The sequence below is a fragment of the Cyclopterus lumpus genome, chromosome 24 (genome assembly GCF_009769545.1).
Source record: "Cyclopterus lumpus isolate fCycLum1 chromosome 24, fCycLum1.pri, whole genome shotgun sequence".
In the NCBI taxonomy this organism is placed as follows: domain Eukaryota; kingdom Metazoa; phylum Chordata; class Actinopteri; order Perciformes; family Cyclopteridae; genus Cyclopterus; species Cyclopterus lumpus.
The window spans coordinates 20438046-20457059 of NC_046989.1; the positions used below are offsets into that span (position 1 = coordinate 20438046).

Consider the following 19014-nt stretch of genomic DNA (forward strand, 5'->3'; position numbering starts at 1 on the left):
TTGTCTTAGAAATCATGTTTTACTTTCAGCATCCCTGTCTTCGCCTTGACATAAGTGGACTGAAAAATGCGTAATGTTGGTAATTCTGTGAGGGTTTACCTGTTAAAATGAGAGCAGTATTTGATCACTCACATTAAGAGTCCCAAAGAGCTAGAATCAGTCAAAATATCATTGATCAATGTATTTCCTCTTCCAAATAGGATTCTGTACAGGCTAGTGCGTCAGGGCATGAAGTAGATGCAATCAGTTTATGCTGTTTTCAAAAGAAATACACGACTCTAAATGTGATGTTGTTCCTTTCATGCTTACTTTGTCAGAGCATTTTAGCCCCTTTTGGCACAGCAGAATGTGCTTATGAACAAAGATCTTTACACAAGCAAACATAAGTCCTCATTTGATTCACAATGTCCATCTGCATCACTTATCTTGTCACTTCTGTCTGCATCTCTTTACTAATTCTATATGTGAGACTCTGTGTTGACTCAAACAATTACTGTTATTTCAGTGCTTCATGAGATGAGTGTAATTGTATCAAAGCAGGATTTCCTGCTTCGCCAGCTGAGGTGAAAAGGCGGGATCTCATGTGTGAAGTGCATCTTTCTACGTAGTTGTAGCTGCGCTTGGCAACATTGGTTCTGTTTTCAATCATGAAGGATTTCCCTTGTCCTTTCGTGCTGAAACTGATTGGTGATGGATGAGCTCTGAGGTGGGAGGCGGTACAATGTGGGTCAGAGCTTTAAAGTTTTGAAAACTCAGAACTTACCTCAGCGTTATGTTTATTGTGAACTGAAGTTGATAAGGTGCAGTGGGTGCATGACACATAAACCTATTTCTGCTTTATTAAGAGATCTTTCACAGTAAAAGTCTAAAAAAACTATGTTCTTAATAATTGACTGACTCCCTCCAAAATGAAAATCAGACATTGTTTCTTGCCAATTAAGAGCTTTTTCAAAGTAAATGTCCTACAAAAGACATTGTCTTACGTCGATCCCTCCACTTCCTCTCCTCCCCTGGATCACATCTTACGTTATGTTATAGCTAATGAGTCAATGATAAAACTGTAACTACAGTGTAAAGCTAATTTGCCAATAAGAAGGATGAAACTGCATTGTTTACTTTAGATGGTATTGAGGTTTCTAGTAGGACACAACGCAAATTCCACATAACAAACAGCACACCTAGCCACCATCAAGCTTGCACACTGAAAAACATTCAACCCATCAGGCCCCAGCGAGGATCGAACTCGCGACCCCTGGTTTACAAGACCAGTGCTCTAACCACTGAGCTATGGAGCCCGTTCTGTTGCATTCTGGGTAAACTTATGGTTTTAACCTAATATACGTGAGGTCCTCTGGATATCTTGACACATGTCGTACCCGGAACCAAACGATCGTGGTGTTTGATTATGGCGTTAGAATCTAAAGTTTAAACTAGCAGACTTACCAGACCTGATCATTTACAAAATGGGTATCTTCCTCGTGATTTTGAGCTGGACTGCTATGTTTCTGCTCTTTCTGGTTTTCATATTGTTTCTTGCTTACTGCTTATATGTTAAACACATTCATATGAAATATGACCACATACCTGGGCCACCGAGAGACAGGTAAGTGAAGCGGGGCCGTATTCAATGTTAGCTATATTTGTTTTCTCGTAACCTACATTAGCGAGCGAACATTAGCTAAAACTATTGTTTTGACATAACTACTTTTGTTTTTTCACCCCAGTTTTCTCTTCGGCCATTCAGCAACGTATTTGAGGGCAACGAGAAGTAGCAAACTTATACACGACACGTTCCTGGAATGGTAACGTTAAGCACCAGCGATATTTCATACATATTCGATAAACATAAGTGATAAAACGTCATAATTTCCTTGTCTGTGCTGTACCTCTATGTGTCTAAATTGTTGTCATTTCCCAGATTAACATGTTGCAACACGCAACAGCTTGTCGACTTGATGTGAGAACTTGTAGAACAAAAAACTGTAAACTGTGTGTCAAATATGGACACACCTGGGCTGAATTGAAGTCAAAGACCAAACACGAGATCTCGAGAATAAATATAATTGTTTTGTATCCACACATGTAGATTGATAGTTAAATAGATTCAATGGCAACCGCAAACGTGTATTATTATATTTTGACTTTTAGTTTATCTTACAGTACAACCACAACAATTCGGTGATTATACTGCGCATGCGTCATTGCACCAAAATGCGCTCTCTGGCAACACAAAGTGAAGAATCTGCGCCACTTGACTTTTGCAACATTTATTTTGAAAACTCACTTGTACCTGCGGACCCAAGAGATGCGTGACAGTGAACCAATCAGAAGTCCGAAGCTGCTGTGACGCGACGTTTGTGTCCAAGACAGTCCAACAGTCTTTGTAACTTACAGCTTTTCTATTCTAAAACCTTGGTATAACCATGTGACATTTAAGTAATAGTCATAATGTCATTCGAGGTGACTTTCAATTTCACAATTATATTATTTCATGATATTTTAACTGTGGCTTTAGCTCTTTTTTTTCTATGAACATTGGATTTCATATAATGTGTTTTTTACTTGGTATCTCAAATGTAATAAATGTGTGCTCATAAACTGCACATTCAGAACGCATGAGTGAACTTTTCAACGTGCAAGTTCAGATTTTTGCTCTAGGTTCTCCCATCAGGTTTACACAGTGTTGCTTTTTGCAGCATACCTACCTTCATAATACCAATAATTAAGATGTAATTTACAGGGCGGAGATCCATGGGCCTGTTTGCAGGCAAAATATTCTGCATTACATTATAATCCTTGTGACCTGCCCAGAAGGAACCAAGGTAAACGTCCGCACCTAGTATTTGTGTAACCACGAGTTGCATAAGCATTGCACAATAAGCAGTATACAAGTGCACCGCTATACAGATGGTCCTGCTTTGGTAAAAATATAATAGAAAGATTGGAATACATCCTGATAATTTTTGCAATAAAAGCAACTTGTTTTTTATTGTTCCCTCCTTTGGTGGCTCTGTTTCAGGAGGTCCTGATGTCCTCAAAGTATCCCAAAGATCGATTCTTCTACAAACAACTCTTCAACTTGTTTGGTCAAAGGTAGTTTATCAGACGTTAGATTAGTTATACTTTTCTTTCTGCATATGTCATACAAGTTGTATGGCCTAGGATCAATAAAGCAATGATAATAATAATAAGTGTATATTTGTTATACTGTCAATGCTGAACTGACAACAACCTTTTCTTTCTAAGTTGAAAGTATTGTGTTCCACGTCTCTTTTCAAGGTTTCTAGGTAATGGCCTAGTTACAGCACAGGACCATGAACAGTGGTATAAACAGCGCCGGATCATGGACCCTGCATTTAGTAGCCTGTGAGTTATTCAGTCATCACAAAGAGTCACAATAGAGTATCGGCTCAACATTTATTTGATATTCAGTGTTTGTAATCTTTCTAGATTCTTGCCAACTTTCTGTTGAGCTTAATAGTCCATTGTCTAAAACTCCCCTTATTTTCAGGTATTTGAGAGGTCTAATCAGTGTTTTCAACGAGAGGGCAGAGAAACTGATGACTAAACTTTCAGATGTCGCTGATAATGAGAGAGAGGCCAGCATGCTCCACCTCGTCAACTCTCTCACCCTTGATGTTATTGCTAAGGTATTGTGCCTTATCCTATGTTTACACTATAAGCAACAAAAGCAACAAAACAGCCAAGCGTGGCCAGCAACATTGTGCGTGTCAGGCTTCAGTATGTAGATTCATGTCACCGGCTTCCGTTAAAATGACCATTTTCCATTTTGCTGTCTGTTGTGTGTTCCAAAAAGTTGTTCTTGCCTGTGACAAGAGCATCAGCTTATGACCAAAACAATCATCTATCAATCTTGTTTTCAGGTTGCTTTTGGCGTGGATTTAGAAACGCTGAAGGATAGTTCACTTTTCCCTCAAGCCGTCCAGACATGTCTGAAAGGGATGCTCTTCTCTGTCAGAGACAAGTTTTTTAAGGTAAGACACAGCAAGTTGGCATGGAGTGAGTGTGGTGACAATATGATTAACTGTGTTGGATCCTCAAATATGGCCTTTCCAGTTCAACCCAAAGAACAGACCATTCATTAAAGAGGTTAGGGAAGCTTGCCACCTGCTGCGCACAACTGGAGCTCAGTGGATTCAGGCCAGAAAGACTGCCATGGAAAACGGCGATGACGTACCCAACGACATCCTCACACAGATCATCAAAACAGCTGGCAAAGGTTATGGTTCAGATGGATTTACTGATTAGAGAATAAACATAACATTCAATTATGACCTGTGCAAACACTAGTTTAGAGGATATATTTATTTTAAACTGAGGAGAATTGTATAACAAACAAAACAACTACAAGCATCATCTTCTCAACATGTGCATGTTCTCAGAGCTTAACATTACAGGTCTGTTCTGCAGATCTCATATGTCAAATATTGACGAGAACTGCAGAACAGAACTGCAAGGTTAAGCTCTGACCTGTTCACAATCACATGCAGTAATTAATACAAAGAGTATATGTATACAAATTGTACATTAAGATGACTGGCATATTGTTTTAGTTGTTCAACTCTATTTTCCTATTATTCCAGAGGAAAGTATGACTGAAGAAGATGAAGAATTGATGTTGGACAATTTTGTGACGTTTTTCATCGCGGGTGAGTTTCTGCTGCACGGTGTGAAATGATCCAAAATAAGCTTGATGCTTCCTTTGTAGCACTAGCTAACATTGTTAAAGGGACACCAAATTAAAATATAACCCAATTTCCTTTTTCGCAGAATACAAACTAGTCACTAGTAAAGATGTGAATTCTGGAGATTTGGAGTTTAATATTAATTTTCAAGCATATTGACATAGTTATTTACAAAAATGAATATGCTCTTCTGTATAAATGTTCCATCTTATGACTGTGTGTCATTATTATTATTACCACTTATATTTGAGTCCTTTATTTATTGTTTTTTTTAGATAAACTGGTCTTTGGAGCCCCACGTTTTGGTTGAGAGATAGAAAGGGGTGCCACTTCACTGTGTGTTGTTGGTCCATATTTGCTCCATTTGAAGTAATGTTCTATCATTTTAGGGCATGAAACAACAGCTAATCAACTGGCCTTTTGCATCATGGAACTTACAAGACTTCCTGATATCCTGGAGAAGTAAGAACTGATCAGGCAGTACAAAACAGTTAACACATGTAGCTTTTGAATAGTTTCTTCAGTTGTGTTTATATTTGTCAGAGTGAAGAAAGAGGTGGATGATGTCATTGGAATGAAACAGGACATCACGAATGAGGATCTGGGGAAACTGATCTACCTCTCACAGGTACATATCATTAAGTTAGGTAAATTATGGTTTAGCTATTCAGAAGTGAAGCATGTTGTGCATCCATTGTGCAACTCACCCAGTGAATTATTTGTTGACTCTCAAGTTAGTCTAAATATAAGTCTGTGGATTGATTATTGGGCTATATAAAATAAACTGAATTGAAAAAATTGGATGACACGCTAAACCCAAACCTCTTCTCTGCAATTCTGCTTTGATGTGCTCAAATCGGAATGTTTAAAGCAATTTAGTCTGGATGTGCACCTCCCGCTGTGACCTCCCCCCAGGTGCTTAAAGAGACTCTGAGGATCTACCCAACGGCTCCAGGCACATCTCGGGATGTTCTGGAAGACATTGTCATTGACGGTATCCACATACCCGGGGGAGTCACATGTTTTGTGAGTCTTGCACTTTTGAGTTGGTTTCTACCCATTAAATAGAAGTTGTGTGTCAGAACCCCAAAAAGGTATATCATTTGTCTCAACTTTATATACATAGAGAATACTGACAAAGCATAACAAAAAGTTCCTGCTATCAAGATGTTCAATTAATCCTTCTGAAATTCAGTTCAGTTCCTATGCGACTGGGAGAATGGATAAATTCTTCAAGGACCCGCTGACATTTGATCCAGACAGATTTCACCCAGATGCACCCAAGTAAGAGGCATACAATTTTCACACAATGTCATGTTTTATTGTTAATCATAACACATCAGACCACTGAGCATTGTCCCAGACAAAAGGAGGAATATAGTGTGCATTAATGGAGTCTGTCTCGTATCTGTTTTACAAGGCCTTATTACTGCTACTACCCCTTTGCCCTCGGTCCACGCTCATGTCTTGGAAAGAACTTTGCTCAGGTGGGTGTCTGACGGTCATAAATAATCAACACACACAAAACATAACAACACATGCAACTAACTCAATGGTCTATGGGGCTATTGCAGATGGAAGCTAAAGTGGTTATGGCCAAGCTGCTCCAGAGGTTTGACTTCACCCTTTTGCCTGGACAGACCTTTGACCTCCAGGACTATGGCACACTCAGGCCGAAGAGTAGAGTGGTGTGTTCTGTAAGACGCAGGAATCACAAGAAATAGGTGGTCACATACCATTGCATTATAGCATAAGCAGAAACCATAATGGTCCATGTGGTGAAATTGGGTTGTTCGGTTGCATTACTAATTGTTTATTTAACCTTTATAAAGATACAAATATAAGCTGTGCTTGTTTTAATGATATAAACAGTATATCCACAAGCAGTGATAAAGATGACAATTATACCTAACAATAAGGGGGATATGGGAAAACAAAATAACTACGTCTCGAGTATCATTAGCACTTAACGTGTTAGTTGATGGAACTAACACCTTATATCTTTATATCTGCTCCAACATACTCGCTGTGCTTCTAAACTTGTTTTGGGCCATTAACACTGTTAAGAGGAATGTATTATAAAGCATAAGAGATGATCACTGTTTTATTATTTTAACTGTATGTGATGACGAATGTAATGATTAACTGTATGATGCATGAGAATGAATGGTAGTTTATTGCTTAGAGATAACGGTTAAAATGGAAGCGGGGTGGGAACATGTGATGTTACTTTTATTCTGAAGGCAAGATAAGAGGTTTTATTCTGAAGGGAACTTCTCTGTCTTGACCGGAAGTGTGACGTTTGACCCCGTCATCTTGAAAATGGCCTTAAGCCAACCAAAGTGATGCTTTGTTTAGAAACAGCGAATTACTAACCTTTGAGGTGTTAAAAGCGTGACTGACTAAATAAAGGAGAAGTTGTACTGGGGAAACGTTATTGTATTCGGCTTGAGCGGACCAGACAGACACTAATACACACGGAGGAGTTATTGTATTGGACTGGAAGTTTGTCTCATTCCGGCCCCACGATCGTGATCCTAAATTGTCTATTAACGTTTGCCATTAAATATTGTTAACTTTAATCAATCGAATCCGTTCTAGTAGCAGAATCTTTTCAACACTAATAAAGAAATGACGAGTTTACCATTTTTACCCCAAAAATAATATGCTGTATGTCTGAAGCATGTTCATGTTATCTACTTTGTTTTACACCTAAATAAAGTGATGCTGATTCAATGTGAATTTGAGTTCATGTTCAGTTTGATATGCAGTGATGTTTTTTGTATGTACTCCATATGCCTTGCTGTGTCTTTTACTGTCAGTGTACACACGGCGGCGCTGTGACCTTGCAAATGCGTTTCAAAAGTACCTTTTTAAACTACATTTTCCTGAGAATGAACACGGACAAGTTGTCACATATCTGAGCTTTTTGTCGAGCAGTCGGAATGCGTGTAAATGGAAAGCTCCATAAAGATGCAGCGCTCTGTCGGGTCTTGTGTTTTCTTTCATGAAACGGTGTTTCCGTGGGTCCTCGTCGGACTGTCCCTTTAAGAGGGCGGAGCCTCGCGGGCCTCATCTACCTGCTGACCGCTCCTCTCCCTCGTCTGATTGGCCGTCTTGGCCGAAGTCCTCTTGAATGATTTCAAACCCGAGTGTTTGGACCAGGAGGGGGTCTGTTGCTCAAGGCTCGAGTTCTCCGTCGGTACCGAGCAGCGCTGCTACGACACATTCCGTTGACGCGACGTTTCACCTCTTCGCGTGAAGGGAGCGATGTCCAGAGGAGTCGGCGCCCATTGCGATGGGACCAGGACCTGATAGACCCGGTAATCGATTTAAAACCCAGAACTTCCTTTATTGACGGGATTTGAGTACCAGCGGTTGTTTTCCGAAATACGTTCAGGCTTTAACCTTAAAACGGTAGTGAGAACATTCAGTTCACGCACGGTTTTCCATAGCATCATATTCATATTGTTTTTTCATTACCGGCCCGTTGAAGAGGTGAGCATCCCGATACCTAAATATTGTGGACAATGTACTTATTTTTATACAATCCCGCAGCTCAGGCTTGGATACATTAGATTATAGCGTTATTTTCAAGTCACCGTTTTCCACCAACTGAGACTCGCAGCCTCATCATGGCTAAGAATGCGTCCGAGGGACCAAAGGAAGACCCGAGCCAGTTCACGGACGACGAGGCGCTGCGATGCAGCAAAGAGGAGCTGGTGCGGAGATTACGGAGGGTGGACAGCGAGAAAATGAACGTGATGATCGAGCACGGCAACATGATGAAAGACATCAACCGGCGGCTGCAGATGCACCTGCACGAGATCCGCAACCTGAAGGAGATCAACCAGAAGCTGCAGGACGACAACCATGAGCTCCGGGAGCTCTGCTGCTTCCTGGACGACGACCGCCAGAAGGGCAAGAAGCTGTCCCGCGAGTGGCAACGCTTTGGCCGTCACACTGCCAGTGCCATGTGGAAGGAGGTGGGCACCTACATGATGAAGCTGAAGGAGCTGGAGGCCAACCAGGACACCGTGCTGAGGGAGAACTCTGAGCTCAAGGAGATCATCCTCATGCTGGATGAGGAGAGGAACGGAGCGGGTTCCAGGAGCTCCATAGACAGTCAGTCAAGTTTAACCAACCTGAACGGTGGCACGGGCACGGTCAGGGATGTTGGAGACGGGAGTAGCACGTCCAGCGCAGGCAGTGCTGGTAGCCCCGATCACCACAACCACCTACACAAGCCCACCTCAGAGAACAGTAAGTTGGGCACCACTATGAGGAGGTCCATGGATGACCTGTCAGCACCGCACCATCACAGGAGCATCCCCAATGGAATTAATGGTGAGTACAAACACTCCCTTCCCATGTGGAAACACACCTGCCTGGTGTCACCTGCTGGGAGACTTAACACAGGCCCATTAGACGCACATCTTAGAGTCCAACCAGTCAGGCCTGACACTGAACATTGGCAAAAAGCCCTTTCAGTTTATTGCCATCTTTGTGGCCAAAAGTGGAGAGACCCAAAGTTCTCCAGATAAAATACACTATTTGATATTGTGTGGCCTCTTGGTATGGTTGATTTCTTATACTTCTGTGTGATTGAGCGCTCAAAAGACAGTATGTCGCTGGAGTATTACAGCTCAGATCCTCTTCTTGGTTTCACTCCTCCATAGATAATACAGTCAGGATGTGATTGCACTGACATATGCTGATCAAAATCACTATGAAGGATTAACATGGGGGGGGGGGGTCTTGGCTTAACCTCACTGTAATGTCTTGATTAGGGTGATTAGCACTCACACACACACACACACACACACACACACACACACACACACACACACACACACACTGATATGATCCAATGGACACACACACATACAGTATCCTTAAGTGGCCTTTACAGTCCCATGCTACCCCATCATTTGAATCTGAACTGATTTAAGTTTTAGCCCTTGTCTTTAAGGAAGAGGACTTATCTTAATAGCTTTTAGAAGGGGAGCTCAAGCAAATGGATTATTTTAGGGGATCTTTTGCTGATTATCATTGTTGCCTTTTTGTTGTAGAAGAGCACTCATGTCTGCGATGGAATGCATGGCGTGGGATCAGAAATCAATGTTAAGACCTAAATACACGGCTGAAAGCTTCGAGCTGGGATGAAAATGCCCTGATGGAACAGGAGGACACTAAGCCTCGTTCAGCTAGCACATGGGCTGATAACTCGCCACGATCTGTTTGGCAAGGGAAATAAATTCTGTTTCATGTGACGAACAAAATCATCCACCCAGTTTAAACTTCATCATTATCATTTTTATCCTGATTTACAGCAGCAGCAGCATATATGAGGTCAAAGCAAGCAACTTCAAAATCAGATCACATCGGTCACTTGTTATCCATCAAACATTTATAGACATTGTAGACTGGGAGAACTGTGGAGGTGACAAATTCAAAAGCATGGAAACGAGCATGAGTGAGAGCCGAGGCAGCCCTTAATCCAGAAACACTCACATTTTTGGGCAGTGTTTGGCTGTCATTATGTAACATCAATATTGTGTCTGCAGCGACCCAGCACCTCTCTAAGCTGCTGTTTCTCCTCATGCGTGTGTGACATTGTGCCCCTGAGGCTGATTATAATGCACAAATACCCCCACACACAACCAGCTAGCAGTGGACAGACCTACTTCTCTTGACAGGTTCATCATTTCATTATTAAAACCAATGCATTGGGAATATGATTGATGCTATCTGGTCTTAAACAAAGCTAAGAATCACAAATCTTTCCAGCTTTTACATAATTGCAAACAACTCAACATGGAAAGAAACAGAACTATTGTTGACATTGCCTGAGATATCAATTAATAGAAATGACAATAAAGCAATACTACGTTCATCCTAATCTGCTATTACATAAATTGGATGACTGTACCCAGAAGTGTTAGGAGTTTAGTTGCTTGCATGTCGACACTAGCTCGTACGACTCTGACTAGTAAGACAATTCTTCCCCGGCACAGATTTACTCTATTGGCTGCTTTAAATCCGAGTGACTGTTGTGCGGGTAGATCCGGCTGCGGTGTGAGGTCTTTATTAAACACTGTGGAAATGCCAGAGTGTCTCCTCCTGGGCATTGAGGAGACAAGCTTGATGATTACCGCTCAAGTGCTAAATGAACAGCATCTGTCCGGTCGCCAGACACACACAGACGGGGAGGAGGAGGAGGAATGTGTTTGGTGTCCCAAGAGTGTAACGGACCAGTTGGTTGAGCTAGAAGTTTGTGTTTCATCCATTTTCAGTCAATTAAAAATTTTTCTTTGTCTTATTCGCAAATGAAAATCTAGAAGTCTGTCTCCTTTAGAGGCACTGGGAGAAGAGTGTATAGGAAAGGGGCCCCAGCAAAAGGCCCCCCAATGGATCTCGGCAGTGTTGGGGGAGTGGCTGAATGGCTGTAAGGGGTTGGCTGGGGAGCTGGGAAGGGTGGAGTGGCGGAGGACTGTTGGAGGGTATATTGAGCTCAGAGGAGGTTGGTTTTTATATATATATATATATATATATATATATATATATAATTTTTTTTTTTTGTGCCTTGACGTTTAGTGGTCTGGAACCCAATTCCAGTTGAAGACTGCCTGAAACATGATGCTGTCACGGAGCGCTTACATTAGGCTCGCCTATAGTGCCACACAGACTGCGTATAACTGTGTGAGATTAAGACAAAGTGCCCAAGCGAGACAGCAAAGTGCTGCTTTGACATTGTCCAGATGAGCTGAAAAGATCCTCCCTGCAATAATGCTTGTTGACCTTTTAACAGACCCTCACACATTCTCCTGGCCTCGAGCTGCTAAATGGCTTTAAAGCAACATTCACAAACAAGTGTGCATGCTCAAATCTTTGTTTGAACCGTGTGTGTGCACAAATCCATCATTCATCAATGTTTTCTTACCTAAATGTTTTTCATACTGAAATTTCCAAAGTGCTACAGACCATTCGTATGCAGTGTTTGAGTAATGACTGGTGCAAACAGCACACACCTAGAGCTGTCACTAGCGGGATGTAAACAATATGTCAAGTATGGAACACGGGATAATAGAACTGTGTGTTACGGAAACATCAAAATGCCTATGTTGGGAGATGTAAACCTCCCCTTGCTAACTTTGACCACAACACCGCGCTCAAATGCAGGAAGCCATGTGTAAAAACAGTGACTGTGTGGTCTGAAGGTGACATGGAAAAACTTAAAGGCTGTTTCTTGTGCATAGATTTGGGTATGTTTAATGATGCAGATATCGACGCAGCTACAGAGACAATAACAGGCTACATTAATTTCTGTGGACAATGTACTTACTAAAAAGGACATCATTGTGGACCCAAACATTAAACCATTCATAACTAAATGATCCTTTAGAAATAAGGACCGAGTAGAACTAAAAACGGTACAAAAGGAACTTAATCAGTTGTTAACTAAGGCCAGGAGACAACAATAGGACGACTGTGGGTCAGTGGTTAGCAGGTCCGTCTTTCAATCAGGGGGTTGGTGGTTCAATCCCCGCCCTAGTCGGTGTGTCCTTGAGCAAGACACTTAACCCTGAGTTGTTCCCTGTAGCTGTGTCTACAGTGTGTTAATGTAACATGATTGTAAGTCGCTTTGGATAAAAGCGTCAGCTAAATGACATGTAATGGTAATGGACATTATTGAAGAACATTTTCCTACTATTAACTCTGAAAAATCTTTGGGATTCAATGAAAGCTATTACCAATATGGAACCAAGCAAAAGACATATTTCTTGTACTCAAGACTTACAGAAAGCGAAAGTAGTGAATGACCTCAGCTTCTCTATCAGTGCAGCGTGTCAGACTCTCTCACAGACGACTTGAGTAGAAGGCCTGAGATGGAGAGCTACGAGGTGAAGCTCCAGCTAGTTCTGTGCATAAGACATCCAGCAGACCACACGGGATTCCTGCCTGCGCTGAAGAGCTGACTCCAGCCTGCTGTCCCCTCTTTCAGCGCTCTCTGGACTCACACACTGTCTCTGCACTATGGGAAACAACTCCACTTCCAAAGAAGTCTTGTCCAGTTAAGAACAATAATTATAGGCCCGTCACATTTACCTCAATTGTGATGAAATGTTTTGAAAGATGTATTGTGTCTTTACTAAAAACTTGGCAGTTTTCTTACAGACAATGAAGAAGCACAGATGATGCAGTTAGTACTATCAACCACTTGTGTATATATGATATACTGTATATGCACGTTTACTTTTTTGTTGATTTTAGTTCAGCTTTTAATACTCTTCAGCCTTATTTATTACTGGATAAAATGTAACCGATGATTGTACATTGTTTTATTATCAAATGGTATTTTTCTTTGCTAACTCAGTCCAACATGTAAAGTTAAATAAAGCAATATCTGACCCAAGGGTGTGTTTGCTCCACAGTTCTCTTCCCATTATATACAAATAGGTGTGTGAACAAAACTCCCCAAAATGACATTGTGAAATTGTCAGATGACACCCCCATTCTTGGCTTACTACAGAAAGATCCGGATCCCTTTACCACTCTGACACCCTTTGTGGACTGGTGTGATGTTCACCAATGTGAGGGAAACTGAGGATGGGATATTTGACCCAAAGTCAATTGGTGACCAGTAAGCATTGGCAATATACATTGCATGTTGAAAACCTTTGTTTCAGACTACAACAGACAATGTCTTTTTTGAGAAGGCTTAGACTCTATGGTGTTTTGTTGTAAACTCATGATTCTGTTACTTCAAATGATTGAAGAGTGTAATTGGATATGGCATGGTAACCTGTCGGTTTGCACGTCTTTATCCATGAAGATCATTGGAGAAAAAAAGTATCACTATCTTCAGCCCTTTAAATGAATAATCTGTGCTCAGGGAGGCACATCATTATTATTATTATTATTATTATTATTATTATTACATTTAGCTTACAACACATTCTCACACACCGTAGAACAGCTACGGGAGCAATTTGGGGTTAAATGTCTTGTCCAAGGACTCATTGACATGGGCTAGCGGATCCTCTGCTTGAAGGACAAATCTGCTCACCACTGGTCACAGTTGCCCTTGAAGATTCATAATAAGATAATATTCTGAACGACCCAACACGTATTCTGAACCCAGAATTCCAGCTGTTGCCTTCAGGCAGACGGTTCCGAATGCCAATCTGCAGGCTGAATCGGTACAACAATTAATTAATTCCATCCCCTATCCAATTATTAAATAGCAACATGTAGCATTACATGATTTGATTTTATTGGGTCCTAATATATTTTGACTTGACTACTTATTATTTGTGTTGACCACACCTGTTTTTTTTAACATAACTATTGTCGACGTGTATTTAAGCATGTTTATGCTTGAGTGTATATGATCCAAGTTATATGCGTTCATATGGATTGTGATCCTGGCAAGTGTATTGTCTGATGCAGCGGCTTGGGGCCCAAGACCGAGATTCCTGCGGCACTATAAAGTATATCTTATCTTATCTATGCTGTCGGCAGAGGAGCCGTTGACTGATTATTATGAGCAGCCGGATGGGAATGAATTACAGCATAACAGGCCTACATGTCTGATTAAGTTAGTTGTGCCAAATGTTGCAATGCTGTTAGCTCTGTTATTTAGCCAAGCGGGATGCTAACAGCTGACCAGAGGAGAGCTATGTTTCACTAAAGAACGTTGCATGTTTCAACGGATTTGTTGTTCACAATGTAGCACTTCTGCCTGATAGGACAACCGCATGAGGCATTACAGTTGCCCGGACACAGAGTTTGTCAAGTCCTGCATTTAGTGAGTGGTTTCAGTGCAGCAGTGGCTTAATCCATCACTCTCATGTGTGTAGAGGCCAGTGAGACAAGTGAAATCAACTTAATCCTAATGTTATCGCCACAATCAGTGGACTGGCTGGCAAGTATTCACCTTGAGCTTAACTTTGGTGAACTTTGACCTCCAAATTCACGTTTCAAGCCGCCTTGGTAATGCCGACATTTGGCCAACATTTCAAAAGCTGGTTCATACTTTCCGTGTGAGGGTTCATCCATTTTCGTTCCACGCTCCAGTCCGGTTGGTGCACCTCGAGCTGGTTTAGCCAAGAAAAAGCCACAAATAACAAAGTGGATGCTTGTTTTAAAGAGAGGTTGTACGCGGCAATCCTCTATTACCAACATTTAAATAATTTGTCTTTACAGAAATACAAAGATCCAAATGTTGTTTAACTCCTGACAAATTACATTATGGTGCCTTCTGCTACCGACTGGAATGAAGTGTGGATGGGGAAATGGTAGTATGAATGGAACCTTCAGCATGTGGCTGGTACCTGGTCTAAGGCTTCAGGGAAGGGAAAGCTGAAGAAGTTGATTGGCTTATTAGCTGGGTTGCACCATCCACTTTTTAATTAACTGTTTGTGCACAACTCTGAGAACAGAACGCCATGAAAGAGTACACGGCACAGTAAAAAGAAAATAGAAAAAAGCTCAGGGAGCTATTGTGATGGGCTATCCCAAACGACGATCTTTCCCTTAACCTAACTAAGCAGTATTCTTGCCTAGACCTAACTGAGTTTCCTATGAAGACGGAGGTTCATTTGAAAAAGGTTGTATGCATGTAACCAACAGAAACATTGCAGAGAGGCTGGTGTGTTAGCGCTTAGCTCCCAAGCTACAGCAGTGCACCAGCTAGTCCCAAGAGCAGTCACAACATCACCAAGCTTCTAGAAAAAATATTTAGTTTAGACACCTGAATGAATTTCTCTGTGCCACTTCCTTAATACTTTCCAGACCTCATTAGCATGAGTCTGTCAGTCTCTGAAACCAGTCCGATAGGTTCGGGATTCACTGGAGATTAAGCACAAAGCATTGATTTAGATGTTGTTTCACATCACAGAAGACTGTCTGCACAGGCCTCCTACATGTGTAGTAATGCTTTCCTATGTTAGGCACTTTGTTGAGCCACCCTGTAAAACAAATTAGGCTCAAATGAGTCCTAATGCATGTGACGTGATTTAAAGTGTGTGTGTGTGTGTGTGTGTGTGTGTGTGTGTGTGTGTGTGTGTGTGTGTGTGTGTGTGTGTGTGTGTGTGTGTGTGTGTGTGTGTGTGTGTGTGTGTCAATATTTAAGGTGGCTAGGAACTCTTCTCCTTTCTGATTGAGAGGCTTTTCTCTGTGTCTCGCGCTCTCTTTTCAGCTTCCTTTTACCTTTGGAGAGTTACGTGACCTAAAAGCTCACAATGAAACTGTAGAACCAGCACTCCCAGTTGGTGAGTGTGTCAGTAAGGCAAATTAGGCAGCGCCTTGGTATTCATATGACTGAAGCATTTGGTAATTTTCCCTCTGCTTTGAATGATCAATAAGCTTTAATAGTCAGATTAAGTTCTGTCTTGATCTAAAATATCTAGCCGGGTCACTTTTTATGAGAAACAGATCAAAGCCCCTGTTTATAAATCTCTGCAAAAAATGTTAATAGCTAGTTTATTTGCTTTCAGTATCTCCTGTGTTTTTCTCAGGTAAACAATCAATTGGCAGAGAGTGGGCCTGGAATCTCTCTGTGTGAGTTCCATTCTGGTTTCAAATGAAACTGGAGGATCAACAACACAATGGTGTTTTCGTCTCAGCTGTGGTTTCAAGTCATTGTGTCGTGTTTCTGTGGCGCTTGAAAGGGCATCTAAGCAGGAATAGGATGTTTCTGTTGCTGCTATCCTGTTTGTCCACACTCAGATCTTTGTTTCCGTGCTCCAGGAAGCTGACTGGTCTTTAGTAACCCAAATGTATGTACCTTTCTTATGAAGAGCAGCAACTCCTGTTGGTGAAGCTCTAGGATTATTAGAATTATGAAAATGAATAGGATGGCCTTGGTCATGTTTAAACATGTAGTAGAGAGTGTAACCCTTTAACAAAGCTACTATTACAAAGAAAAATGCTGATGTACAATACGCTTTAGTGTTACATTTTCTGGTTTGCAAATTACTCCCAAAGATATATTAAATTGGTTTCAATTTCAATTTTTTTTCATTAACTTAAGCAGGTTTCCTGCTCTTTTTTTTAACTCTGGCTTGTGTTTCTCAGCACCCTGTCTGTCTGTGGGAGGCCTGGTTGGCTGATAACACAGATAATGGAGTAGAAACACACACACTTACTCACACACAGCACAGGAGAGGTTGTGTGAAAGAGCCACAGGGAAACTCTCAGCTGTGTACTGTCAATGAAAAGCCAGCCTGTCAAGACGTCCCACATTCCTGGATAAACAAAAGAGGAAGTGGGTCTCTCCTGTCTGAGTGACACAGCAGGAATGTTATTGGATGGAAAAGGGAACAGGAAGATTGGACCCCAAAGAAAGAGCTTGTCTCTGGGTCGCTCATTGATCTTTTACCTCGCTGTCCTCCCTTACCCAACACACTTCACTTCTCCAGTCTTTCCCTCCCTCTCCATCAGTATCCATTTATCTCTGGATTCCTGTGAAGCTGCTGTCTGATCCGCTGTCCGTTCATTCCCATCAACACAGCACATAGCGGACAGAATGAGGTTATAAAGCCAGCATGAGCCTCGCACACACAGACTCACTGTAAGATCTGATGCTCGTGCCTTTTACAGGAAATGTTTAGTTATGCCTGTGTTGTCCTCTCTTACATCTTTTAGTGACATAAATGTGGTGTCATACCAAACAGTGTGTTGTCTTAGAATTATCAAGCTGATTTCTGCCTCTTATCTCAGCCTTCCTCTCCCGTGTTTCCCTCTCTTTCTACGCTGATTTAAATGATGTATGTCTTCCTTTTCTGATCGTTGGGCAGTGGGCTGCTGTAGGGGCTGGGTTGCTCTGTCGCCTAGGCAACAGCAATGATCAGTGGGGCGAGTGGACGGTGCCCACGCCTAGCCTCAGAGTCACTGAAGCAAAGGGAAGTAAGGGGTAGGGGGATGGGGATAGGTTTGGGCATGGTGGGCCTCAATGCTGGTTAACCCGTGCAGAATGATGCCAGTCAGAGCTTCCAAGTAACCTACTCAAAAGAGACAAACAGTCTGTGGTGCGAGTGACACACTCATTTTCACTTTTCTATGAGTAAACCGGCTTTACTATGAGATGTGGAAACCTCAATCAAACATTGAGTTATTTCAAGAAGCAGATAATTGTACCTCTCGAAGGGGAGCATATCTGACGTTAAAAGTAACTTGACATTTCACAGGATTTGCGTTTATGAGCTTCACATACTTGACTTGACTCGTGTCAAAGTGAGCAGCTGGCAAACTGAAAACAGGGACCTTTTTAGTTCTGAAGGTTTAACAGAATTATAAGCTCTCAGTATCTGGGTAACCACTTGTTTAGCCATATTGCTGCATAGCCTTTCTTCTTATCTTAACCTACATTCATTGATTTGCAAAAGAACGCCATATAGTCCAGCTTGTAAAGGGCTTGTTCTACACTGTAGAAGGGAGCGTCCCTCGCTCGTCCTCTGTCTCATTGTCAGCCTGTCCTTAACCGACTAAAGGTGATTTTAACGAGTGGTACAGCATCCTGGCACGGCCCTCATTGATCTGTGTTATCTGTCAAATTTAAAGGACTGATAAAGATGCATAAAACCATCGGGGGGTTACACCACAAACTCACAATCAGCAGTTTGATTCTGTCTGTACAACACACCCAGTGAGTGACCTTCAACAGTGGAACAGTCCCAGGTTGGCCAAAGTCAGCAACTCCGAGACAGAACACCTCTTCATCAGCTCCTTTTGAGTCCTCGGAGGAACAAGGTGTTCATCTGGATTTTCTGCCTGTCAGCTCTTTGTTTTCCGTGGCTGTGACATTGGAGACGAATGTCAGCACATGTCTTTACCTTGCTTGCATTTAGATAGTGCTGTCTCCTCACTCCTGCATGTAGTTGAACAGTTATAGATTCTCTGGGGCTTAACATGTCGGCACTGAGCCACTTTAGATGGGTCCCTCATTAGATTTCTCTTTGATAGGCATAACTCCTCATTTGGAATTTGTGCAAATGTTTTAGCTGACTTTTAGCTGAAAATCTCTTACAATAATGAAATATTGAATCACTTGATTGGTCTACATAGCCACCATTGCAACATAACTGCAGCGCCTGCAAGAAATGTGAAACTTGCGGTGAGCCCTCCAGATGCATGAGATAATGTGGAGTCGGCTGAAGCATCTGGAAGGAATTGTACAGTCTCCATATTTGTTGCTCCATCCTCAGGAGGTTTTTTGGATGGTTTCAAGTAACATTGCTCTGCTATTCTGGAGACACATTTCCTCTTGCAGGCCAGTTTTTAGTGCTAAGACTGGACTGCGTTA

The 19014-nt window shown here is 41.8% G+C and overlaps 2 protein-coding genes and 1 non-coding gene across 5 annotated transcripts in view; 2 read left to right on the forward strand and 1 right to left on the reverse strand.

Annotated features, from left to right (window-relative positions):
• Positions 1-1222: 1222 nt before the first annotated feature.
• Positions 1223-1295, reverse strand: trnat-ugu. The gene has a single exon. It is a non-coding gene; the product is annotated as a tRNA-Thr (tRNA).
• Positions 1246-7448, forward strand: LOC117727841 (cholesterol 24-hydroxylase-like). Its single transcript, XM_034528348.1, has 15 exons — positions 1246-1603; positions 1725-1802; positions 2741-2822; positions 3020-3093; positions 3280-3366; positions 3512-3650; positions 3885-3995; positions 4078-4240; positions 4605-4670; positions 5096-5168; positions 5250-5334; positions 5622-5732; positions 5902-5990; positions 6127-6193; positions 6281-7448. The coding sequence occupies exons 1-15, from the start codon at positions 1464-1466 to the stop codon at positions 6428-6430; spliced, it is 1515 nt and encodes a 504-aa protein (XP_034384239.1). The 5' UTR covers positions 1246-1463; the 3' UTR covers positions 6431-7448.
• A 383-nt stretch (positions 7449-7831) lies between these two features.
• ccdc85cb (coiled-coil domain containing 85C, b) overlaps positions 7832-19014 on the forward strand; it is a 46039-nt gene continuing 34856 nt past the window's right edge. For all 3 annotated transcript variants that reach the window (XM_034527827.1, XM_034527828.1, XM_034527829.1), the window contains exon 1: positions 7832-9053. In XM_034527827.1, coding sequence (XP_034383718.1) covers positions 8342-9053 — 712 coding nt within the window. In that variant the 5' untranslated portion in view covers positions 7832-8341. The remainder of the gene's footprint in view (positions 9054-19014) is intronic.

What these genes read in the sequence shown, in the direction of transcription:
- LOC117727841 (XM_034528348.1), top strand. Translation starts at nt 1,464, where the DNA reads ATGGGTATCTTCCTCGTGATTTTGAGCTGGACTGCTATGTTTCTGCTC. An exon ending in TTCAACTTGTTTGGTCAAAG is followed by an intron (nt 3,094 to 3,279) that starts GTAGTTTATCAG and finishes TCTCTTTTCAAG; the next exon opens with GTTTCTAGGTAATGGCCTAG. An exon ending in TCAGAGACAAGTTTTTTAAG is followed by an intron (nt 3,996 to 4,077) that starts GTAAGACACAGC and finishes TGGCCTTTCCAG; the next exon opens with TTCAACCCAAAGAACAGACC.